At 43.5% G+C, this 27,170-nt stretch overlaps 1 protein-coding gene across 4 annotated transcripts in view; it reads right to left on the bottom strand.

Moving 5' to 3' along the window:
- The window catches only part of MAP7 (microtubule associated protein 7), a 1,007,524-nt gene that overhangs the window by 556,659 nt on the left and 423,695 nt on the right, over positions 1–27,170 (bottom strand). For all 4 annotated transcript variants that reach the window (XM_078649192.1, XM_078649193.1, XM_078649191.1 and 1 more), the window contains exon 3: positions 4,757–4,813. In XM_078649192.1, the coding sequence (XP_078505318.1) occupies positions 4,757–4,813 (57 nt within the window). The remainder of the gene's footprint in view (positions 1–4,756; positions 4,814–27,170) is intronic.

Below are 27,170 nucleotides of genomic sequence, written 5' to 3'. Positions count from 1 at the left end.
ATGGAATACAATGTCTCTAACGAGATAAACCTTATGCGCCAGGAGAGTGTCCATAAATAAAATCTCAGTTTTATACAACCTTCCTGAAAATGAACAAGATGACGACTCATTTCCATGTCCCAATCAATGAGAACTGAGACTTGCTTAAAGATAACTTTTGTTTTCTGGAGACCTACAAAAAAATGTAACGCAGATGAACTCAGCATTCCTATTATCTTTTTCTAAATCTGTTTATTCAACCCACTAGTCCATGGTACTAGTCAAAGACCACACAAGAATACATTAGCCCAATGAAGGAAAGGAGTGGGTCAGGGACTGAGGCAAGAAAAATGATGTATCTACATATTAACTAACCTTGCCAAAACCACTGAGTTGCCTCAATAGGTGATCTATTGGGGACATCCAAGTCAATTCCATCCTCATAACTGCAAACTGTTCTCCAGGTCATACTGCTTCTCCTCATTCTTGTCTAGCAAGATGAAGTTGTGTTGTACCAAATCCACTCACTGGGACTAGAACTAGAACTGCTCTTGTACATTAAGTCATTTACCCACTGAGCTTGTCGACCTTCCTCCTGATCTATGTGGATCTTTCTTCAGCTTTATTTTATTCTTATTTGTACTTTGATTGCTTTGGGGATGTTTTCCATGTGGTCTTCGTGTGCTGAGGCAGGCAGTGCTTTTTGACTGAGAGTGGTCAAAGTAAATTTGTACTTGATGCATCCTATCTCCCCTTGCCCGCTTTTGCACCTGCGCCTTTCCAGGGACTTAAAAACCCTTGTTTAGTTCTTGAGGCCCAAAACTGATCAGCTGGTGATCTTCAATAGTAACACTCTGCTGCACTACCCATTTCATATGTTCTACGGTGCGATTTGTTTAGCAGCTGACACTTCTCTTGTCAAGCCCCTCCTGTTGCCTCTGTGGTGCTTTGTACTTCAACTACTTTATAAGGTTGCTCTATTTACCTGTGCTCCCGTGAGGGGCAACCAATACATCATAGTTAAAGTTCTAAAACATGCATGTGGCCCACTTAGTAGCTCAATTCTTACTTCTGTGTCCATTGCAGGTCTGGCCAACCCAAGTTGCTGAGCAATGTGACTTTGAGGAGAAGCAGCAGCAGACTATGCCCCATTTCACGTGCTCTTTCAGGCCAGTTCTGTGAAAGTAAAGCAAGACTCTACCAAGGATTATTAGCAGACTAGAGCCTCAATGTCCCACCATGCCTTTCCACTTTACAAGCCTCTGTGCCATTTATCCCACCTCACTGCATACCTGATATTCATCCCTCTTTCCATCATCTCCCTTCTAGGATCTCCATATTGCTTCTACTCATTTATAAAGGGAATGTTGTCAATACCAGCTCCTTCAGCCTGTGAAGAGGCATCACCTAAAATAGCTAAACGAATTTGGATTTTCTGGACTTGAGTGTGTAGATTAAAGCCATAGGGTATTCGGGGGCAACCATAGCCTAGTTAGCCGTCACCCAGGCTCCTGTCATCTGACTACTAATAAGCTCTGCAGTTAATTGGGCTTCCTTTCGAGTCAAAGTTTTACTTGGCAGCAGCTCCGGGTCTCTGCACAGGCTATCAATGCAACTTCACCCCTTCTTTCTCATTATCTGTTCCTATTGGAAGGCAGACTCTGAAACATTGCTCTGCTCTATGGAGTCATGTCTGACTGTTCCAGAGAACCTTGGAAACTCACCAAGCACATCAAAGAGCAATTGGCAGGTTTACAGGTGAAGAAGTTTCAAAGTCACCTGGGGAGCCACCACTCTTTATGCATTCCTTACCCGAATGTTTTCACTCTGCTATGAGCCTACGAGCCACCTGTTGCTTTCTCCTCTCCTACTGGCAACAGCTTGGTCTCCAGAACTCTGCTTATTCTGCCCTTGTTCTGCACTTTCTCTTGCCTCTATGTATTGCCTGCTGGCGCACCTTCCTTCGGTTCAAAGCTGCCACTGCAGGTTGGTCACTCTTAGGAGAGGCCACCATTTCAACCTCTTGTAATATAAAGTAACCACAGAATCAGGGGATTGGGAACCTCATCATTTCACAAACTAAGTGTGTGCTTTAGATGCATTAAGCAGTGCAAGGTGAAAGAGGTTGTGCAGTTGCAACAAGGGTAAAGGATGAAGTTTACGAAAAATACAAAGCTCTTTACTATCCCCCTTGAATGTGGACAAGGGCCTATTATGACAGATCATATACAAGTAGAGTCTTTAAAGGAAATTGACTAATTTCTCAGAGTTCAGTTTAAGCCAACAATTCTGCATCAAGCTGTAAATGGGTTGACGATAATGGTTCAGTTGTAAGGCAAGTCCACGGAATCAGCATCAAGTGCGAAGTCTGAGGTAAATGTGTGCGGTGCGTATATCTTTTTAGAAAATGAAGCAAAGAAACTGATTGTGGAGGATAGAAATAGGCAGTAAACTTTGGAGAAAATAGAGGAAGCACAGGAGCAAAAGAGCTGTTGTGATGGGTAGGGATGGAAAAAGCTGCTTTAGTTCAGTCTGGAAGAATGGATTTGCTCCAGTCTATCGCAGTGTTTTAGAATCCATCATCTGAAAGATGATGGGGAGGTGTGTTGCAACTAACAGTACTGAAGGTTACAGTTACGTGGGGCAGGGTACAGTCACAAATTCTACCAGCATCAGTGATTATTTATTCTAAGATCAAAAAGAAGCTGAATAAAATAGATTCGGATATTTTTTCTTGGCAGAGACACCCCAGTAGTAGTTAAAAAGTGATTGTCTTCAATACATTTCTAGGGTCTGTTCAATGAGGTTTGTAGTCGAGGAAAGCTTGAAGATACTGGAAATTAGCGGTTTGATAAAGGGGTAATTGCTCTTGGAAAGTATAGATGCCTGATGAGAGAAAGTGGTGAAGTTGTAATTTATTCAGTTTTGGTGGTAGGAAGGTTACAGTGCTTTTGAAGATTCTCCCAGAGAAGGCATAAAGCACGGATCTGGTGACTGACTTTTCTGAGGAGAAGGTTAAGTGGAAAGTCAAACAAGACTGATGGAGACATAATAATGCTAACTGGAGAAGGAGAAAAGAAGGACAGTGTGTGGTAAGACGGCATCAAAGGTTGATGTTAGGATGGGTGTTTTTCACTAAGGAACGGAAAAAGGATTAGACGTCACAATCTCTTGTTAGGGGAGATTGTTGCAGAAGCTGCTTTTGAATTAGGATCTTATCTGGAGTTTGCAGACCTCTTGTTGGGAGTTAGCAGTCAAGGGCATTTGCGCATTTAGTATGCTTTTTCACAATCATGATTAAGGAAGTTTATGCTTTGTGACACAATTTGTAATTTAATTTGAGAATGTCATTCTTTCATGTTCTTCCCAACTTTCTATTTTTAATCTGGTTTGTGTGCTCCATGGGGTAAACCACTTGGCTTTGTGCTTTTTCACAGAAGGAGAGATGTGTTTAGGCCAGACTTCAATAGATCATGGGTTGATTTAGTGTGGTACCTGCACTGAATTTGGTGACTCTTACTGAAGCAAGAGTGTAACTAGTTCATCTTTGGGTCAATGTCTGACTGTTTCCTTTAAGATACCGATTGTAGAAATAAAGTAGAAATGGATTTTGAGCGGGCTTCTATAGCAATCTTTCAAGGTGAGAAGTAGAGGATGTCAGATTTGCGAAGCTGTCTCTACAGAGTGTGAGATATAAGGTGTAACTGGCATGTGCTATGGGTCAGAGACTACCTTGGACATTCCTTGTGAGTAAAGGATGTCCGGAAAGCTGAAGGTGGATGATAAAATGCAGAAAGTGGTCTCTCTGATGGAGTTGTCGCATGAAGTGTCTAGGTGTGGTATGTGTACTATAGTGAAAGACTGAGAAACTGCAAAGTATCAAGAGAAAGTCAAATGTGGCACGGGCACTAAGTTGGACGAGTTTAACTGGATGTTATTCTTTGTGCAAATGATTAATTTTGCAGAATTCTTGTGTTTGATATTAGGTTGTTGAGGTGTGAAACCTGAAAAGGCTTACTTTGCATGTCGTTAATATGGCTGTTACAAATAGCTGTAGATGTATTTTCTGTTTAACAAAGACTAAAATATGAAGTGTAAACATACATCAGCTTTTAGCTCAATAAATGCCTGTGAAACCTACCTTGTATGTTGCTGTACATGAAATCAAACAATCGCTTTATTGTATATCAGATTAAAAATGAATACATTTAAAAGCAGATGTTTGATTTACAGTCACAGAATACACTATCTTGACATTAAATTATAGTATTTTAAAATGGTTTTGAGTGATTTGCTGCACCCAAGCATATGCTAATGCAAGCATAATGGTAGTAAGCATCTTTCAAAGAACGTGTTTGATTTCAGATGTTTAAGAGTCTGCCTCTTTGGCCATACCAGCATCGCTAGGAGGAATTTGCAGCCATTTTTGCAACTAAATTGACGGCTAGAGACACTGTGCAGCTCTACACAATAAAAACACATATTTTACAATTGTTTAAACTCCAAGTTAGCACCAATATTTCGGGTACCTGCAGCTGCCCTTTCTATTGGAAGGTCCCTTTTTACTCAACACCCCATTTGCCTAGTTGTCCAAGAGCCACGATGGCCCTACCAGAGGATATGATGGTGCTTCTTCATAATAAATTATTACCAGCTGGAAAGCTAGTTTTGTGTCTCATTTGTCATACCAACAATGCACTAGTACAATGGAGACAGCAGGACAAACGCATTTAACAATTCAACATATTAAATTCTTAAAACTAAAAAAAAACCTCACTTCTCCAGCGCTCAATGTCCCTTCCTCCAGTCCTGCACGGAAGCTCAGGCACTGCAGCTACAAAAGGAAAATACAAAAAGTATTTATAGTTAGCTTCTGGCACAGCCACAATTAAATAAGGCCACATAATGGCACCGTTTTGGAATCAGGTGAAAATAAAAACCTATGTACCTCCACGGTCTCTACCTATTCATTCGATTGAGAGAAGGAGGTGGTGGCGATAAATGAACTTCAACTCTCATACATTGTTTAAAAACATTACAGGTAAGAGAAGAGCTATGCCAGCAATTAAATACAAGCTGTGTTACAAGTTCATCAACCTCATTTAGATCTCATTCTTGTCTCACGGTATCCATTTTCACAATGTTCTGCTTCCACCATTTTCTACACCACTCCCTTAACCAACCTTTGCCCAATTTGCAAAGACCATATTACACATCGAAGTAACTGCCTCTCCGCACACACACACACACAAAATGCAAAGCGCTCAGATCTAATATTTATTACGTAAATGACGTCTCTGTTGTCAAACGTTTTTGTAACACCACTTCCCTCCTCAAAAACAGCGTTTTGTTTCTTGAAAATAGGCCTTAGAACACCTAGCACTCTGGCAAAAACCACAGTTCTCGGATACCTTTCGTCATTATTTGTGTCACTGATACATTTTGAAAAGTATTCTAAAAACACTTTCCTAAAACGAATGGTCCAGCGAAATGTCAATTAACAAATTAGTCCGCACCACTGTACCCTATTCTCTGCTCCTTCAGTGTCATTCTGAAACAGGGTAATTGCCACTGCTGGTTTTGCTCATTGCTCTTTTCAGGAAAGAATACTGCTAAACCAGTAGATGGGCGATGGCCACCTTCCTTTTGGCTTTGTCGATGCCAGTTTTGTTTGGTCATAGTTTTTGCAAATCTTTAGTCTGGAATAAGCTACCAGGTCCTCAATCTAAAAAAAAATACATTGCCTATTAGCACAAATATTTTTTTGTTCTTAAATACCACGCATTGCCATAGCGGTGCCTGGCACTTAAAGTAACTGCTTTGGTTTATATGCTCCATGTGAAAGGACAGAATGTGGTCTCTCACAGTGAAGTTAGCCAATAGCTGAGGTGGGTTGCCCCATGTTGTATACTGTAGTGGACGAAAGAAAAGTATGAACAACACAAGAAGAGACCAACGGATGAAGAGGACTGAGTCAAAGCACCTTTAGGTATATTACACATATAACTTTCGTAAAATCAAGAGGTCTTGGCTAATGCCCTTATGTGACCCAATTCGGGTCACAATATTGATTATTCATGGAGCAGTTACTCTTGCCTCAAGAAGGCTGCTCGCTGCTGATGTTCTTTTAATGCTGGCTATACCTGCAAGTCATTCAAAATCCATACGACTCTTGATGATGGAACAGGTCTATATTGCATTGCATGACATGACAATGTGGAGGAAACATTGACTGGTATTTCTCTAAAAAGCGTCACAAAACATTACAACAAACTGGCAATGACTTCATCTTAGAGCACATAAATACCATTATGTCAGTACTCCTAACAGTAGACACAATGTATGAGATCACCAGAAAAGCACACAATTAAATGTCAAGTAGCCCAGCATAGTGCCCTTTCAATCAATTCTACACGGTCTGTGCATACTTTGGTGATAGTTCAATAGAACATGATTGTTTAACAGGACAGCCTCAGTGATGGTCTTAAAAGCCCAACATACTTACTCGTAATCCTTGATTTTCCTGCAGGAAAAGCCTCATCAGTCTTAAGATATATATTTATTTATTCATTTATTATTCAGAACTATCAACCAGTGTTGAAGGGGAATGCCCTTTTGAAAGACTGTTGAGGAAGGTTTCTTTACCGATTCTCTCCAATTGTGTGATTCCCAACTGTGTCGATCAAACTGTCCCACTGTAAAACCAGGATGATCTAAGTGGCCACACAGAAGTCTCCTATGAAGACTGGATCTCCTTTTCACGTTTGGGGATTAGGTTTGTATATCAACCTTCCACTGTTGAACTTACTGACCTAGATCCTAAATTCTTACAATAGAGGCATATGAATTTTCCACAAGACACTATGGATAGTTTGAAAGCAGCAAAATGTCTTTCTACAAGATCATCAAACACTTTCAAATTGAAGAGGCTCTGTAACTGGTGTATTCAAAGCAACTAAGATCCCTCAGAAGTCAGAAAGATGTATTAGTTTCGTACTTTATTTCCCTAGCGAGATTTGGATTTCACTTTTCATTAATTATTATACCTTGCAGCAATAACTGCATAGAGAAAATCTCAATCACAAACTTTGTTTCAAATACCTGCATTCGTGGAGGGTATTAAAGATAGATTTCCCCGTAATAGATCCCCACATGTACCTTGGAAGAATACCATTGTCCTTTCCAAACTCCTGCGTATACCATTTGAGTCTATACATAAGGCATCTTCACAGCATTTGACTTGGAAAGTTCCTTTTTAGGATCTGTACGGCCACTACGGGGCGTTCATGTATATACAAGAAACTATTGTCTTGATTTGGATAGGCTTCCTTAAGGAATCTTTGTGGGTAATAATGTAATTTTGTTTTGCTCATTCTTCTGCCTTTTTAGTGGGATGGACTCGCTATTCTATTAGTGCTTACTACTATTGATGAGGATCCCCAGAGAAGCAAATGTTACTTACCTGTAAACCTAGTTCTGCTGTAAGGGAATCTTCATCAAAGTCATAAGCAACTTTGCCACCTACTTGGATGAATAAGAATGTGGTGTTTGACTAAAGTACAGTTTCCTCTTGGTCCCGTAAAAATTAACTTACCTAGCTGTAACCTCTGGGACATGATGGGACACAGAAGTGTGATTTTTTTATTAAAGCATATTGGTACTTTCTCATCGTATGTCTTTGCCAGCCTATCTGCGGACATTGCCCTGCTTTACTTTTCTTTTTAAAAAAGGTTTGTGAAATACAATTTAATCACTTTTTTTAATTAATGACTAGTTGGCTTAAAAGATTTCTTTTTTTTTTTTAAATGAAAATAAATGAAATGTGGTTTTATAAGGCTGCAAAGACAGTTTTAGTCGGTTTAAAGAGAACTTTTCTAATGGAAAGATTTGTGTTAAATATATATTACACAGTGGCACCGGAAAGACCATTCTTATTGCTTTAATAACTTTGGTACCGATAAATAAATCTTCACCAAAGTTTCCAAAAAAGGATCATCTACTTTGGCTATTTCATGGAACGTTTGCCACTGATCAGTAAAGCAGGGGCCAAGGAAAATGGGGGTGGGGGCTAAAAGTGTGATTTTTCAAGTTAATTCCTAAAACAAAGTTTGGTCTATGATACAGAAAGAATGGCAGAAAGGAATTACATAAAATTTGGCAAAAAGTTATAACTTTACTCTGAATGTAAGCTTTTTATTTTTTAGTGTGAATCCGTACAGCTGTTTTTTTAAAAAAAAAGCTTATAAAAAGGTGCTTCTGGTGGCCATGAAAAGGTTAACGCTGGTACAATGTTAGAGATATAAGGACCGATTGTGTCAAGACAGGCTTTAACTGGCTCATTCAAAGTGAATGGGGTGTTCCAAATTGGTTGGCTACAATATGGAGAATATGTAGTGGCAGTCACTACACTCACAAAAAAATAAAAAAATAGTAACAGGCCACAAAGTGGGCAGGGTGGGCACATCCTGCCTGCCAAAGCCATGTGAGCTGGAGGCGGCATGAATCAAGACATCCTGCCACACTTGTCAAGTTGCTTAAATGGAATTGCTCATATGATCACAGTATTACGCAACGATAACTGGAGAACGTAACTTCCATTATCAACAGTGAGCACAATGGCGGTAATCTTTACTTGGGTTGTACCTGGTGCAATTAGGGGAGTATAGGTAGGGTTATCTCAGATCAGCACTTCCAACCATCATGATATGTACTGAGGAAATCGAGGGATTAAGCAATATTATCTAATGGGAAGGGCACTCCAATGTAATTATTGACCTATGGAGGAGTCACAGGGTCCCAAGGATGAGCCAAGGACCCTACTGCACCCTGGTCAGCAGCTACCTGGAAGTACCGTCCGGCTTAGAAAATATTAGTATTGGAAATAAGAGCCTTAAAATTTGGAGGGTGTTTTCATGGAACTTCGTAGGTGGAAGGTTACACAAGAAGCTTACCTGTTTGGAATTTTTTGCGTGCTAAGATTAGGCCATGTTTGTCCTATTGAAACACATTGTTGGGAATGCTTTGTTTTGAGGGTCACAAAAAGGAACACATAACCGCTCTTAGGCACATTATAAATCATTTGTTGGTGGCATCATACAAATTTTAAGATTTGCGATGAATTGTATGCATGGGCGTAGGAACTGTGGGGGACGTGGGGGACATATCCCCCCCAGATTTTGGAGTGGGGGGGGACACAGGGGACAAAGGGTGAGGGGAACCAAATTTCCCATCTGCCTCCTGAGAGGGAGATTGGCAGGCCATTAGGGCGCGAAAAAAAGTGCGAGAGGTGCTGCGTGACCAAATGGCCCTGCACTTGACCTGGCGCCTCTCCAGTTACCTGTCTGTGAGCTGCCAATGATCCAATAGTCACAGCATAAGGTGACGTCAGAGGCCACTCGCCCCCCTGCCTCTGCCCTTTTGAACTCTTTGTGAGGCTCCGGGAATTATTTCGTTCTCACCTCAGCTGCCTGTAGCCAGTGCTCTGGTTGATTTGCTGGCTGACCTGACCTCGTCCTCGGACTCCTCGCCCCGTGTCTGTTGCCGGCTTGAAGACGGAAGGGCTGCAGGCAGCAGCACGCTCCCACGAAGTGTGAGGTCCCTCTTGCGTGAGTACCTATCCCATTGAAGTGACTGACGTTCGGTTAACTTGTAAGTAGGCGCAAGGGCTGTTACACTGCATTGCCAGGGGCGCCTGGTGACATTTGAAAGTGGTGGGGGTGTGGGGTGTACAGGTTGTGGTGGAGTGCACTATGGCGAGCGAGCACAGCAAGCGAACCTTACTTGCCCTGCTAATGGCTGAAGGGAATAACAAAATGTGCATATGACATTACCATGCAAAAATAACTGCTCATTTTCCCCAAAGGCTGCTTAATGCTGGATAGAGTCAAAACACAATTATCTTCATGTAATAACCGGAGTGCAATAATTTGGTAGGATGCACAGAAATGCTATTCAGTACGCATTCATGAGGCCTGCCTTTACAAATAGAGTAGGCGAAACAGAGATTTTGCAGGGAAAGCGCACTATTGATTTATGGCACTCCCTTCGAAGTACCACAAGCCTGATCCCTCACCAGCACGCTAGTCCTTTTTTTCACCTCCTCAGAGCCCAGTTGTGTTCTCCTCACACCTCCTTGTGATTTCTCTTTCTGAACGCAGCTACCCCACACTCCTTTCCATCCTCTTGAATTCTGGCTCCAAACTCTGCTTGCCCTTTGATCTACAAAGATCCTTCTCTTGGTCCTCTACGTCTCTCTATTCTGCTCTGCCTCGCTTCTCTCGGTGATGCGGATCCCTCGGCCCCTTCTGTAGCTCAAAAGTACCTATCTGTCTGCACACATCTGTGCCCAACCTACGGGTCAAAAGCTGTGACCTTTGATTCCACAGAGGGTCAATGATTGTAAATATCCTTACAATCATTTTGCTAACAGCAGAAAAGGGGCAAGTGCTCTGTTTGCATCAGATCGCCCCATTCCAAATAGGCCTCACGAAAACCTTTGCCATCTGCCAAATTTCAGGGCAGCCATGACAGCCCTTTCGAAAAATATAAATGCACACACTGATACATGCACATACACGCAGAAACGAACGTCAATAGCATTTGTTTGCATATGTATTATTCATTCTAGGCCCAATTGCATTTTATTAATCAGTGGTCCGACAAGTGTAAATTATTAGTTAACACAAAGTTGTGATAATCGTAAAATGCCCCGTAATCATCCCTGGCCAATAATTTATTCCACACATTACAAGCACCTCTCCAACACACGTTTAGCAAGGGATGGGGGTGGGTGGGACGAGGGGTAGCAGGGAAGGGTGGGGATTGGGGAATTACCAGTTATCACTAGTAATAATGACAACCATAATAAAGGAAGGTAATTCCAGACATTGCAGTACCGCCCACGTGCCACCTCTCATTGGGGCACTGAGGCTGGTGCAGGCTTTGTGGTCACGTGCCTGGGTTGGTGCGCAGCGGCCGCTTGAACTCTCTCCTCCGGTTCAGCAGCACCATTATTTTCACAATTATCAATCCTAGCCCGTTTAAGTATTCCTGCTTTCAAAATATTCAGTGCAGACAATACCTTCAGAGTTCAGGATATCTTTAGCCTTGTTAAATCAGACCTTGGGATGCAGTTTAGAATATTATGCTGTCACGGCCGGCATTACGGGTGCAGGCGGGTGGGGGGGAAGAGGTGGAAATGGGGTCTTCGCGTGTGTATGGGGGGCTCCAGTGAGCTGTCCAGCAATGACATTACACAACATAACACAATGATGCAATGCAACCAGTGTGCTGCTGAAAGGAGGAGCTTTGTCGGCTTAGATGTTCTCATCATGTCACAATCTCAGTGCTGTTTAACTGGGTGCGCACTCATGTATTATGGGCTTGAAATAAACGACAAAAGACTTACTGCTGCCATCTAAGTTATATATGTGCTGATGTTCATATCACTGTTGACTCAGCATTTCATCCTTCTGAAGTCGCTATACTGAACACCAGGCGCTGGATGTTTGGCAATAAAATTCAATTGATAGTTTCTGGTGACATTTACATATAATTTGGTCTATTGATTTAAGAGATTAATAGACTCTATCCACACACTGACATACACAAGCATAACCTCTCCCCCCTCCCTCCAATCCCATAGGTTACAACATTACAGTTGCGTCGAGGCCAGGTGGAGGGGTGTAAATATCACCGGAACCCCAAGGCCGCTTCATTGGAGAATAACACAAGTTATCCAATAGGTGGCTTTCTATTATTTGTTTGGAGCAAGTTGCACTCAAAAAATGTTTCCCCAGAAGAAAAGCGTTTTTTTTTTTAAAACAATGCAACATACATAAAGAGATGATGGACTCAGTTAACCTGCATAGAATAGCGAAAGAATTTGTCCTCTGCAATGAACGGCACAAGAAAATGTTTGGCTTTTCAAAATAAAGTTCATAATTTTAAAACAGATTCCTGCAGCAAGAAAAACAATTTCTAATTTGTCCAATTGCATGTTGAGATGTAGGAATGTCGCTAAGAGCGCTTAGTTTATCATTCCTTTTTTTGTCCCGCCTTTGTTTTCTTGGTGCAGGAAGATACAAGATTCATATACATATTTTTTTCCCATTTGGTCTTTATCGTGAATGTAAATAAAAATAAAGCATACTTGCAGACTGTGACTACTTGCCTGCCTTTCTCAATATCTATGCGATTGTATACGTTTAACGCGCGTACGGTCTCGCACAATGGGAGATTTGTATAGGGTCACTGGAAAGTCCACAAGGTTGTCCCTGTCCCCCCCAGAAATTTAGTGTCTCCTACACCCATGATTGTATGATGATTTTGCCCTTTAAAAAATGCTTGCACTCGGATGGGAATATGATGAACTATGCTTGTGAGAAAACTTTCTCATGATTTTCTTATAGAAGTTATTAAAGGTGCTCCAGAAGCTAAAATGAGAACAAGTTTTCTATAAATTAACAATTGTCTTCATAAGCCATGTGAGAGAAAAGTCTGGCATGCTGAGTAAAACACATACTTGCAATAGAAGAGAAGCAGCGATCTGTGAGTTGATTACATGGTGTTCTACTGTGGCTTCAACTCCAATTTAGTGAACAACTACAGCAGGGTGTAACACATGCCCCTGCAGCCCTCACGATGCAGGGGTGCCCCAACCCTTCAGGGGTCCTCATTCAACCCAACCATCGTATATCTGTGAGATATGAGAAACTCGGGCCCCTACATCACATTTTGTAGGGGGCCAATCATTTTTATATTACACCACTGAACTACAGAACTAAAATTCTATACATAGGAGAAATGTAGGGCAACCTGAATGCCATGTTGCTGGATTCAAAGCTGTAGAACCGAAAGAATTCCCAATGAAGGAGAGTGCATCAAATAAGGAAAATTAGGGGTTTCATTCGGTCATACAAATGATGGTTAGTGCTTTAGAAAACTAAAATTAGGCCATTTTCTGTAAATTCTACATATCTTACCCATACACTTTACAAAAAAAGTCAGGCATGCTGAGTGAAACGTGCTTTCAACACCAGCAGCAGTCTCAGAATTTAACCCCCCAGTGGTCGACTGTAGGTGGAAGAGCTAGAGTTTTAACATTCTGCATTCAAGACAAAAATTAGCAAGCCTGAATAGCATTTTGTTAGAATAGGAGCTGTTGAATTTAAAGCCTTTCCTGGGGAGAAGGCTGATGAGCACTGAAGTGCTAAGGCAGATATTTAATTTTAAAAACACACACACACCTGGTTAAAAAATGTGAGGGGAACTATGGGCTTTAAGTCATTTAAGGCATAATGAATTTTTAAAGGAGTTAATAACATTTACAGAGATATACCTACCCAAGCCCAGCATCCCCCATTTCCACATCTATTTACACAGGATACACATCTTCTCTGTCACTTAATACTCTCTAATTTTAAAATAGTTAAATTTTGGTAGACATGGAAAGTTTTTTAAATCTTCCATTTATATGTATGTGAATAGATTTTTCAGAGGTTCAGGAAGTTATATGAACACATATTTAATTTGTTCCCTCACTTTCTCTTCTCGGTAGTGGGATCTCCCTACATGAATGTGCACGGACTTCAACGTTTTCATTGTGAGTTAAATATATAAGAGCATGATAAAACATATTTAAATTGTAACTTTAATACTTATAAACCGGTCTTGCCGCATGGCTATCTTCCAAGATAATTATTTTAAAATGATTACCAACGTGAATCAGACAAAACGAGAGTACTATTTTAAAAACCGTGAAAACCGCCAGACTCCACATTTATATTCCAGACTGGAAACATTGTAAATTCATAATAGCGGCAATTGGTAAGGAATGTTTTCAGGGCCTCGTTTAGTTCAGGAACTTGTAGCAGCAGAGAAAGAAAACATGTAAGGTACATACTTTGCCTTCTGTAAAAGAGAGTGATTGATTCTAAAGCAACTTCATCAGCATGTCCCCCAGTTCAGTACATTCTGTAAGGTAGGTTTAGATTTTAATTTTTTACCTCAGGAAGTGGGTTCTCTGCCCACTGAGACAGTACATCCACCTACACACAAATAATAAACAAACAAAAAATGTGTGGTGAAAAGGAAGGCACCTCACGGGCGCGCCCGTGAGGTGCCTTCCTTTTCACCACACGTTTTGTTTGTTTATTGTTTAAGTGTGGGTGGATGTACTGTCTCAGTGGGCAGACATCATTGGTTGTGTCGAGTTGAACTCTGCCTGGAATCTCCCACTTGCAGTTCACAAACAGTGTTTTGATGTGGACGGTCAGGCATTAGAGAAGATACACCTAACCACAAATAGAGAGGGGGTGATGTTGGACTTAAACAGTATTTTCGCCAACCAAGTAGATTCTCATACCTAGTAGATGAATACTAACCAATGTCCAGGGTACAGGGATTTTTTGGTATTGAATTCAGTTGAGTGGAGGGCTATCCCAACGGTACCCGTATCTCCCTCTTAGCTCCTCTTTGTATTACAGGGGTTAACCTTCACACAAAATTAGTTATTTATGGGTAGTTGATCCTCTGGGCATCTTGCGGTAACAACATATTTTAAAACATATGCATTCTGATGAGCTGAGGAAGCTTTTGCTCATATCAGTCATTTTGGTACTGAAAGATCTGATTGGTTGGCTGCACCACTGAAGAAAATGTTGTGACTGCTATTGCAGTGCACAGCACTCATTCACCCCATTTTTAAACATGACCACACAAAAAAAAGTGTTTGTGCTCTATTCATCCAAACAGGATCACCATGTTAAAGAATTTAAAAGACACCCATTGTAAATCAAGAGGCTAACAGGTATACTATTTGCCATTGTCCCCAATTGGCAAGTACTGACTTACTTAGAAGTCCCTGGTATAAGGTACCAAAGGCATGTATGGCAGAGTGTCCACCCAAGGCTGAAGCACTGATTGTGCTTCCCAGTAGGTGGACAAGGTATAAAATGGGTCCCAGCCTGCCACTGCAGACTGTAAGGGCTGTTGTCACAAAGCCAGCTCAACTTTGCCAGTAGAACCAGTGGCAAAGCCTCCACTTCGACTGACAATATATGGAAATCTCCCCTAAGGACGGTCTAAAGAGCCCTAATGCAGGGAGCTGTATACTATTAAATAAGACATGTATGTTTATATGTGCCTTAGCAGAAAAACACCTACAATTGTCTTTTTTGCTGTCGAAAGGCGAGTCCCCCAATTGGCTAACACAGGGTTACCGACTGACCACTCAATCTGGCTAAATTCTGAATGGGACTACCTAGCAGGGTACTGAGAAGTATCAAATTAATTGTGGCATTAAACCCAACCTGATGCCCAGGTAGAATATAATGTCACTGTTAAAGTAAAGCAACTTTTAGAAAGTTGCCACTCTTTGAACCAGTTTGTCCAGTGGCCTCACATGGGCACTGGACACCAGGCAGCTTTCTGCTCTGCCCACCTGGGAAGTTGTGTGAATGATTCCCAGGCTTGAAAACAATAGCAGTCCACTGCAGGGAGCGGTGTTACCTCCCCCTTGCAGGAAGCCACTCAGGATGTTAAGCCAAAAGGTGAGCTTCAAAGGGGAAGCTGCTTTTGGTGAGCAACACGCCTGAGGGTTGCCCTTTGTCCAGATAGACAAGCTGAAGATCAGGTGGGAGAGGGAAACCAGGGCCAAAACCAGTTTTCCCTTTTGCGTGTAGCCCCCAGGTAGCAACACCTGTAGGGTGGGCTACCAAGCTCCTCAGTTGAGGAAAGGTTCAGACATCTTCAGAGTGGCCAGAATAGTGCACTTTGGGATTGCCAGATGCCACACATCTTCAGAAATTCGTCACGAAGAGGGAGGGGGCCTGGTAGCCCATTGGCTAGTGAACGCGTTATCCCATCAGAGCTCTTGCCCAGGATAAATATGGCGCTCCTTGCACCCTGAACCTCACATTGGAATTGGAAAAAGGACAGAAGAAGGACTTCCCTGCCACCCCTGGCCTGCACAAAGAGAGGCTGCACAGTGTGCTGGACTGCACCTGCTGCACCTTTGGGCTAGTAACCGTGCCTATGGCTCCTGGCACAGGGAAAAGTTGATCCCCAGCTAAGAGTCAGCATGCTGGCCCCCTGGAACAGCACCAGGGGCATTAAAGCTGAAAAAGCTCAAACCGGCAAGTTGTTAGCCACTTCAGAGGAATAGCTACGGACTACCACTGAGTGCCCCAAAAGACCGATCCTTGATGGCCAAAAGTTGAACCAGAGTCACCAAGACCTGGGAGAACCATGAGAGTCCAGATTGGTCGCCCAAGAGGAAAACTAGCCCCCACTAAAGGATTTCATAAGGACTGCTGTGTATGGAGACTGGTAGCGCAGCTGGCCTTCCACAGTCTCAAAGAGGACTTCAAGGGACCCCAACCTTCGCGGCCCAAGTCTCCCCACATGACTTGTGGACCAAGGACTCACCACAAAGGCACCCCCATTGACCGCACTGTAACCGGCGCATCCTTGAGCATCTTTTCATCCTCTATCCTCAGCATTAGGTCCACTCCATTAATGTCTATGACAGTCATGCCATAACGTTTGGAACTGGACTGGAAAACGCTCTGTGGCCCAGTAACTGTCTAAATATACCCCACAGGTCACCCGGACATTCTCCCTGTCTGATTTGGTCACTCAAACCGGGTCGGAGTAGCCAAACTAACTTTCTAAACTTTTCAAAAGTTTGTAAACTTTTGAATTGGCCAGTGCTCATTTGCGGTTGAATTGAAAAGTGATAAAAGCTTTAAAAAATCGCTACTTCTTGAAGGACGCTGCATCCCCTTGCCTAGAAAGATGGGCCTCGAGCACCTGGTATACCAAGCCAAGGGGTCTCTACAAAAACACTACATAATTTGGAAGGACCTGGGCCGTGCACTGAGGGATATGCCTTGAGCCGTGTCCACTTCAGCTGTTGTCCATGGGCGGTGAAATACGCTCCTTCGAGTTCATGTTGACTTTTCAGGGAGATGTTTCATGGTTAAGTTAATCATCATGCTGACTGTTTTGTACCAAGCCTGGGTGTGTGAAAAGGTCAAATCACAAGTTACAAAAAAATTCTGTATTTCTGGAACCCTCCAGTGGATTTTGCTCATCAAGGACTCTATGAATTCATAAAAATATAATCTACTTTTATAAATTGGTCTCTTGTTTCTTTTCTGTTGTGTGGCTTTCTTATTTCGTTGTTTGGTACTGTTAAATGCTTTACACTAAGTTCCTTTGTGCAAGCCCTGCTGTTTGAAGATTAGCTACATAGGGTTGAGATTAAGGGTGTTCAAATGAGCCTGATTGGACCCAAGACAGTTTTTGCAAGCGTATTCCATGGTAAAGCTGGTAACATAACATGTGTATTTGTAAAGCGCACGTTCACCCAGACGTATCTTGGCGCTGAATAACAGATGTTCATTGTTACCCAACTCAATGGTATTCATTTTATCGACCTCAGATGGACCCGCCGGGATTTGAACCTGTGACCATGAGGTCAAACACGGGCCCCTGTAATTGACGCATTAGTCCACCAGACCCAGTTCCCAAATCCTCACAGTGGGTGATCCCTACATTCCACATTGTTGAACAATCTGCAATGCCTCGAAATCTTCAGTACTTTTGGAAAACAACAGTGACACCTCAAACATCCTCTATGCATAGAATTTGTCGATAGCACTGTCTAATAACTATTTAACCCCTTCCCTGCTTAGGACGAACCACACAGTCATGAGCCACGGGCGGCGTGTGCTCATGACGGCGTGGTTTCATCATGCAGCTGCTGCTCCGCCCACGCGGCATTAATTCCCCGCCTGTGCGGGCGAATTAATGAGCAGGCGGGGCTGTGACAGAACCACGCCATCATGAGCACAGCCCGCCCGTGACTCATGACGGCGTGGTTCCGTCACGAGCACGGCGGCACTGCGCTCACCCCCCACCCCACCGCGGCGAAATTCGCGCCATGGTCAAGTGGTTAATACGAACACGAGCCGAGACATCCAATGGTGGATGATCTATCGTGAACTGAAGCTTTGGCTTTTCTGACAGGATTATTTGCAACAGGGCTTTAGCTTTAAGCCATAACCCACTTAGAAACTTGCCTCTGCATCCCAAAACTGTTTTAAACAACGCGGCTTGAACCACGCTGTGTCTTAAAAACGTGGTACGAACCACAAATGCGTCTTTACAACGCATTCCTATACCACGTAAGTTGTTACAACAACTTGCCTTAAAGAAAGTGTTGTTGAACTGATGTTGAACTTAGTCCAACACTTTCCCTACTGTTGCGTAGACTGGAGTTGGAATAGTAAATTTTACTATTCCAACTGCAGTGCTTTCTCTAAGACAAGTTGTTGTAATGTCTTGCATGGTAAAGGAATGCGTTGTAAAGACGCATTCGGGGTTCAGACTACATTATTAAGTCAAGAGTGATAAATGCCTGCGTGGTTCCGACATAAAACCCTCTGCAACTCTCATTAGGCGCTCTCAGCCTTGACCTGGTTTAATATGGAGTACTACTTGCACCGGAAACTTCACTGGTTAGTAAACCGTGTGTCATGTAGCTTTTGCATTGTACAGCGACAGTTGCCTCCAAGGCTACATTATTTCTGTTTCACGCACCTACAGGTGTACACACAGAAACTATGCTGTATATGACGATTGGCCCCTTATCAACTCTTTTTTTTAAATGATGTAAGATCTTATGAAGTAATATGAATAACAGTAACAAGAATGGCGTCATTTGAGGTGTCATCAGTGATGTCATTAATGATGTTATTTAACAGGTCATGAGTGATGTAATATGTGAGGTCATATGCAGTGCAGGGAGAGGCGCAAGTCATAGTTAGTCCACTAAACTATCATTCATGAATTTCAGGGGCTTTCCATTTTTAATCATTACTTCGTATCTCATTTCAACACAAATATAAGGTAATCGTAATCTTTTTTAAATTTTCTCAGTGATATATATGTATTTACATAATCTATATACACAAACACATCTATAAATATATCTGTATATATTTTACACACACATACATACATACATTTAGGTAAAGGTAGTTCAATTTGTCACAATCATTTCACACCAAATTTTCATTAAGTAATGCAGTAGTGATGGGGCATAGTCAGAGATGTTCGAGGGTGCATGGAACACAAATGACTCCATCCTAACTCTACTGCCGTTTAAGAGGCAAGTATGTCATATGACTGAACTTTGCTCAACCCAAAGTGGCATTGTAGAGTTGATCCTGACCATGCCAGACACTAGTAATTTTCAAACGTAATGATCTGGCTTGTGCCTCACGCAGCCTTACCGCAATTTTAAAAGGTGAACCTAGCATGTCAACGACTAATTCTGCATTCATCAGCATATCAAAGATAATGGTGATGTCACTGATGGCTCCATATGTCCATATTTATAGGTGCTCTAGACATACGGCGACATTGCTGCCAACTTGATCATGTTGTGTGCAATTTCCAGCCAGTTCAGCCTTGTTAGTAGCAGGTTATTGTAGTTTTGCCTTTTTCCATTATATGTGGTCTCAAAAATATAAGCAAGTGAAATGCTGTTGGTTAAAAAGCCAGCACATGCTGCGGGGTCACGCCTGACATGGTACCTATTATTGAGTACACAACTAATAGCTGTTCATCTCTACCAATATTTGAGAGGGAGATTAGTACTGAAATGTAAATGATGTGATTAGCAACACAAGTCAGATATGAATTACCAAAGGAAAAGTATGGATTACTAAAGTCATATAGTTGTTCCAACTTTCATCTTTAAATTTCAAGTCTGCTTCATTCATGGGCTGATTTGATTTCTTACCAGAACATGGAAAAGAAAGAAACAAAAGAGGTCTGAAACAAGTTACAGCTCGCTAGATGTCAAAAGTTTCATTATCCCAAAATTTCCAAAGTAACCTATTAGTAGCAAAGGCATTTTCTTGAAGCTTTGTCCAGTAAAGACACCCAACAACTCGACCCATCAATAAAGTGGCTGCCACAGCAAGCTATCAAGCTAAAGAGGAGAGAGGCAATGAATGAGTTCACTCTACTCACTGAATCAAGAACTACCCTCAGTCAATGGAAGGCATACACAACATATATTGTTCTAGTTGTGGCTGTCGAATTGATCAATTTACTTCCAATTACATTCTTTCTCTCTGAAAGAAAATATTTCTTTTGCAAAAGTTCTCCTGGTCTTCTCCAGAGGAGCTGTTTCTGTGAAGTGAAGTGAAGTGAAATGAAAGGCATTTATAAAGCGCAGCGTACACTTATACAGTTTCTTGGTGCTGTGATACAAAGTGGTACAAAAGGGGGTGGTGATGGACGGAGCATCTGAACCAATCAAACACTCACACCCAGTCAACAGATCTGGGTTTAATCCATCACCGTTCTTTAGCCCACTCTGCCACCCCAGTTCAGACATGGCCATATGCAAATCAGTCTGACCCTGTGGGATGTACATTGTTACAACGCATGCTTTTACCACGCATGCTGTTACAACGCAAGTTTTACAACGCAAGCCTTTACAACGTATTGCTTTGGGGGGTGCTGGATAGTGAATAGTTTAATTTACTATTCCAACTCCAGTCCCCGTGGATAGTAGGGAAGGTGCTGGATAGTAAATTAAAACTATTCCCTATCCTAGAGCCCCCACCAGTGCAATGCGTTGTAATGGTTTTCGTTGTAAAACCTGCGTTGTAAAAGCACTGCGTGGTAAAAGTTTCGTGGTAAAGGATGTTTCCCGACCCTGTGCCTCATGGGAACAGTCCAGCCCGAACTGCCAAGCCATGCCTTCCCTGGACCGGAAACAAGCTTCCGAGGACCGGTTTCTGGCATTTCAGCCGTCTTCAGCCCGGCTTGCTTGAATCCAGTGGCAAAGTGAGCAAGGGACTCACGTCTGAGCATACCCTGCCAACTTATGGTGAACAAAGAGGTACAAAAAGGGGTGGTGATGGACGGAGCAGGTGTGCTGGGGAAAAAGGACAGCAAGCACTTGAAAGAGGTCCGAGAGACACTTAGTATCGTCGCTAATAGTTTAACCCGATCATGCAAGTTACATGCACTTACATGACACAGTCCAAGGCTACACAGTTGTAAACACAGGTGAGAAAAAATGCGTGAGAGAGTGCCTGCAGTTATACTTCTTGAGAATACGGCACAAATCCTTACCCGGGAGCAGTCATGTGGCTCAGCTCTGGCCCATACAGTGGTGGTGCTCCAACTCACTGTGTCCTGTACATTAGTGTCAAGGTATTTAGCTCCTATGACACACTTATGTTTTACATTTCTATCGGGTCAGTGTGTGGATGCGAGCCTCCAGCCCTGCGCTCAGTGGGGGAGCAGGCACAGACTTAGATGAAGACTTCTGCCAAGTCAGGCTGAGACAGAAAAGTGTGAGCAATCACTGCTTGAAGCTTCTGGGGTCCCCTTCCACAGACTGAGCCAAAGACTCTGTGGCTGGCAGACAGCAACAGTTAAAAAGCGGTGCAATTTAAAAAGTAAGACTCGAACATGACCACGTTACAGGTCCTCTTTGTAGCACACTGCACTAGCCCCCAGGATGGTATCCCTGTTGCGTGTTCTAGACCTCATTATTCGCATTACCTATGAGCGCATTAAGAGCTGTTCTGGACAGTTATCTCTGAGGGTGTTTGGTGGATACCCATAGGCTTCTAAGCCCCTGTGCATAGATCTAATCCGAGGGCATAAGTCAAATGCTTCCTGGAGCACTGTCAGGCTCACCCTTGCATAGGCTGCATCCACACTGAATTCTTAACTCCGCCAGAACAGTTAGGGGAATACAGGAACTAACAAGAACGACGAGATACCTATGGTCCAAGCATAGGTAGATAAATAAACAGTAAAGAGCAATAATAATTAAAATATCGCTAAAAGGTCGAGAGGTGAAATAACGAGATTGACCTGGAAACAATTAACCTTGTGCAGTCAGGAAAACTGGGGCCCCTGCCTGGTGTATGCATAGCAAAGTAAAACAATACTCAGGTTTTCAGTAGCCCTTGATGCCCCTGTGCACCGATGCCACGCACCTACCTCACTATTAAATGTGTCTGGGTGATCACAAGAAGACACTTGCTATTATTACTGGTTTACTGGAACGAGGATACACTGAAGACCTCATCTCACATGAAAGTCTCATGAGTACTGTGTAAAACCCTGTCTCTCTTTTGCGATCACTTAGGATGGATGCCTCTTCTCCGTCACTAGTAACATGCAGGCCCCTTGTCCCCATGCACATTTTTACAGTACAATTGCTGTGAAGTGTGATATTTTCCCCAGGAAATAAAAGTAAAAACACTCTAAGCTATCTTTGCTTGGTTTAATTCAACATGACGTGCAGTGGTTGTTTGCGCTCAGTGTCAGCCTCTCCATTTTTAGAAACGCAAATATTCCATGATCTTTTGTCCACTTTCAATAATGCTTTAAACACTAGATTATATGCCACTTAGCGCTGTGGATATATTGTTTTTATAAGCCCTGAAAATAGGCGCTATGTTCTCTCTTTTTAATAAACCCCAATTTTTTGGATGTCATCAGGCTGAACGGCCCTGTTGGCCGCGCAGGGGTTCAAAGTCGTGACGTTCACACCACACACAGATATTAGCAGCTCTCTTGTAACTAACCGACAATTCCTTCAAATGTAAACTAACGGTAAACTCAGCAGGTACACTCTTATCAAACAGCCAGGAGAGCTAGCACCTGAGGGATAGCTCAAAAATCCATGAGCAAAATATATTTGAGGTCAATTTAGCATGAAGAGAAACAGTGACATAGAGTGTTGTGAAAGAAAGCTCACGCGGTTCATGCGCCTGCTGCAGACACGTGTGTGAACTTGACAGTCAGTGGTTCGCGTGTCTCTGGTTACAACAACATGCCCTTTCATAATTTTGTATATGCTAAAAGATAATGAGTTGAGCAGTAATAGTACTTTTAAGTCAACCTGCCTGCTTGCTCATCTCATCTCATGCGAATGGCTACACAATGTGGCAGGACTGGCCCCCACTCTGTTTAGTCCAGGCAACATGGGTCAATTATTGAGCAATAACATAATCATTCCTGCCCCCATACCCATGGTCAGCTTGCTTAAGCTCCCACCGCCCAGGGCCGCCCAGGGCCGTCTGTTAACTCCTGCCCTTCCAGATCTAGTGCAAGCCCTGAGAATATAATACGAAAATCTTGAGCGCATTCAGTGCACCATTAACACCAAGGAGATATAATGTGACGCATTAAATGCAAGGAAATTAACTGTATTTTTAATAAAAGGGGGGCCAGGCACGCATAACCACCTGTTACTTTGAAACTTATCAATTGACATGATACAATACCAGATATTGGGCAGCTCGTCCCCCCTACTGAAACAAGATGGCCATGAGAAGAGTATCAAAACAAAGTACCATCCAAATGAGCATATTATATCTTGAGAAAAACATTTCCTTTCACTGAAGCAGGCTGCGGGAAGATTTTGAAATTAAATCATATTGGGTACATATCAAGCCCAAAGAGCACTGTGTGCCATTGTAATAAAACAGAACAAACCGTTAACTCAGGCCCCATGTCCTTTCACAGTAATGCCGTGATACAGTGTCATGCTCTTTATAAATCCATGTAAATTTCTAGAACACGTGGGGCTCTTTCTTTGGCAAACAGACATACATCGCATTATGAGAGTACCCCATTTGTCTCTGAGTGCTTTGCTAGAGCACCAGTTACATCACCCATGGTCCTACGCACTATTTACCGGCATCATGAGCTTATGTTTACCAATTCACCAAATGCTGTGCCAATGCAGTGACCTCGAGTGGGCAATGCATGCAGCTTTACAGACGCAAATGTGCTGTAGAATAATTAAATTAAACTTGCCTCTGCTCTGAAACGAACTGCCAGCCTCCCGATCCGAGCAAGTCTGCTGCTTGTTTTTACAAAAAGCACGTGTGCTACAGATCAGGCCCGGTCGTGCTCGTAGGAAGCCTCTGGTGCACAGCTCTTCCCAGGATGGGGTGGGGCTATGGAGGTGTACCCTCGCTGATTGACAAGCAGCCTTGGAAACCCAGGGCTTCTGCTTAAAGCACCCAGACTGCTTGCAATCAGCGGGGCTGCAGTGCGTCATCAGAGGTCAGGGACTTTCAATATTGCAAACTACCGGGACCCAGGGCTGAAATCACAGGGAAGCTCTCTTAATGATTTAACTTTTAAAAAGGCCACGGGCCACGCGGCTGCCACACCCAGAATAGTGCCGCCCGGGGCAGACCGCCCCCCTCTCCCCCCCCCTAGCTACGCCGGTGGGTATGCTCAGACGTGAGTCCCGTGCTCTCCATGCCACTGGAATCAAGCTATCCAGGCTGAAGAGGGCTGAAAGCCCGAAACCGGTCCTTGGATGCTTGTTTCCAGTCCAGGGAGGACCTGGCTTAGCAGTTCGGGCTGGACAGTTCCCATGGGGCACAGGGTCAAGACTGATGTGCATATGGCTGGGTTCAAACTGGAAAGGCATGGTGAGCAAAAAAACGATGGATTTAGGCCCAGATCTCTGTACTGGGGTGAATGTATGACATTGTTCTGCATTCTGTCCATCACCTGTTGTTTTGCATTTGTCACCCGAGTGGGAGGGGTATGCTCAGACGTGAGTCCCGTGCTCTCCATGCCACTGGAATCAAGCTATCCAGGCTGAAGAGGGCTGAAAGCCCGAAACCGGTCCTTGGATGCTTGTTTCCAGTCCAGGGAGGACATGGCTTAGCAGTTCGGGCTGGACTGTTCCCATGGGGCACAGGGTCAAGACTGATTTGCATATGGCTGGGTTCAAACTGGAAAGGCATGGTGAGCAAAAAAAACAATGGATTTAGGCCCAGATCTCTGTACTGGGGTGAATGTATGACATTGTTCTGCATTCTGTTCATCACCTGTTGTTTTGCGTTTCTGTGCAGGGGCGTAACAAAGGCCCACGCAGCCCCCGCGTTGCGGGGGGCCCCCCAGCTTGAGAGGCCCCTTAGCACACAGTGGTCGCTGCATTGGTTTAACTGCACTCAAACAACATTTGTTAAATAAACAAACAATCCAAAATAATCTAAAACAACGTTTAAATGTTATGCCGCCTGCTTCAGTCCAATCACATAAATCAAATGCTGCGCAGCATGCAGCTCCCTAGTCTTCAGCCTCAGGGGTGGGGCACAGCCCTCATGTCATGCACAGTGTAAACTGCAGATCCGGCGGGCCGGGGGCATTGACTGAGACTGAGTGAGTCTGATGCCGGGGTTGACGCACCGTGCACGTTTGCCGAGGGAGAGACTAGTGTTACTTACAGAGGCCAAGAGTCAGAGGAGAAAGGCGGGAGGCCTGCCCACAAACTAAACTGCAGTGCAAGCCTCGCAAGTAAGTGACAGTGTCACATTCAGAGAGTCGGAGTCAGGCGAGTCCAAATCCACAAATTCGTTTTTTAGTGGCCCTATCAGCCGCCTGCTGGTCCGTGTCTAGACTGGGGTCACTTTTCATGTGTTACATGCTTCATGTAAAACAGTAAATGCGACTCCAGTCCAGAAAGTATCTTGAGCACCTCGAGAGTAGAGGTCCTGGGCGTGTAGGGACTGCAGTTTTGCTCAGAGGTGGATGGTTACGATCAAACAGTGTTTGAAGAGAAGCTGCCGGGTATTAAAACAAGCATTGAAAATGCAATAGGTCTCGCCTTTTATTAAGTTAAAGCCATTTGCTCTGCTATACAATACCATTAGCAAAGCAAATGACTAACTTAATCAAAGGCGAGACCTATTGCATTTTCAATGCTTGTTATTACATAGTTATAATTCCCCTACCACTGTGTTTTGCAGCACAGTCCTGACCCAGGTGGACAATGTACATAAGGACCACTGTGACAAACACCCTTTATTATACCCACTGTGGCAAATCTACAGACACTGTGGAAGCTAGCTGAATTAAGAAAGAGTTTTAATGTATAACTCCTGTCCCCCAGTGAAGCACCTGTCCCCACAAGACGCAGGCCTGGTTTGCAAGTCTGCAGCTGTAACATTAAAATGTCTATGTTTTCTTGAAGAGAGCATATGGATACAGCTCCAAAAACAAAGACAAGACACTGCTATTCATCAGCAATTTGTTGCAAACGATTTACATCACTGCAGCAAGTTGTCTGAAAGCTCGGACACTGGCAAAGATAATTCAGTGAGTTAAACTGGTATTTGGCATTTGTGTGTTGGTCATTCACGGTCACGGAAGTGATAACATCGGAAATTACATTTCGGAAGACCAAAATGTTGAGAAAAACATCGAAATAAAAGAATGAACAATATAAAACAAGAAACGTCCCCAGCACAGACTAGTCAAAATAGGTCCCGATACACAGACCTACGCAACCCCGAGGGAAACCCCCGTGCAAGGGACTGGACACATTCAAACCTCCACGGCGTTTATCTCCCTATATTTACGCACTAGCCCAGAGTATACCCCCCACAGCCCCATCCATCCCCAGCAGCCTGTGCCCTCCAATGTCAATACTGCACGTATGGTCTGAAAGCAACATGCCTCTATTGACGGGCTCCAGCCTGCGCCCATGGTTCACTGTTTCTAGGCCGTGCACGCGACTCTGCCATGGATGTCCCAAGCCCCACCCCCCCCCCCCCTCCAGCTCAGAGAAGCAGCCCCTGATGGAGACCCGACGGCTGAGATCACTTACCCTGCGCCGTCGGAACTGCGTCTGCGGCCTCCTCTACCGTGGCGAGCTGGGGCATCATATAGTGAATATGTGGGTGCACCCCCAAATCCTCCTGCTCGGAGACCGTGGGACAGGTGGATGCAGTTCAAGCGCGGTGTCATCCTCAAACAAGTCGGCCTGGAGCGGAGAACAGCCTAAGAGACGCGGGAGGGCATAAGCGTGACGCCGTGAGCGTGCACGTTAGCGTTCCCTGCGGCTCCTGCAGTGGCGGCCCTGCAAAGCTAGAAGCGCGTTCACAGACCTGAGCTCGTGCCCATACTAGAATCGGCTCGTGCACAGGTCTGTCTCCCTTGGAGGCAAACACGGCAGCTATAAGTCTCGTTGGCGGCAGCGCTTCGCGCTGCAACGCCAGCGAGACCTAAAAATGAATGTGTCCTTGTGTAATGTACCTGGTGCTCATGTAAAGCGCTCCAATACCTTCGGGTCGACTCCCCACAATATAAATATGCAACAACAAAAAATAATT

This window comes from Lissotriton helveticus, chromosome 6, assembly GCF_964261635.1.
Source record: "Lissotriton helveticus chromosome 6, aLisHel1.1, whole genome shotgun sequence".
NCBI lineage: Eukaryota > Metazoa > Chordata > Amphibia > Caudata > Salamandridae > Lissotriton > Lissotriton helveticus.
The sequence above is the reverse complement of the archived record's forward strand: the minus strand, read 5'-3'. Positions and strand labels throughout refer to the sequence as shown.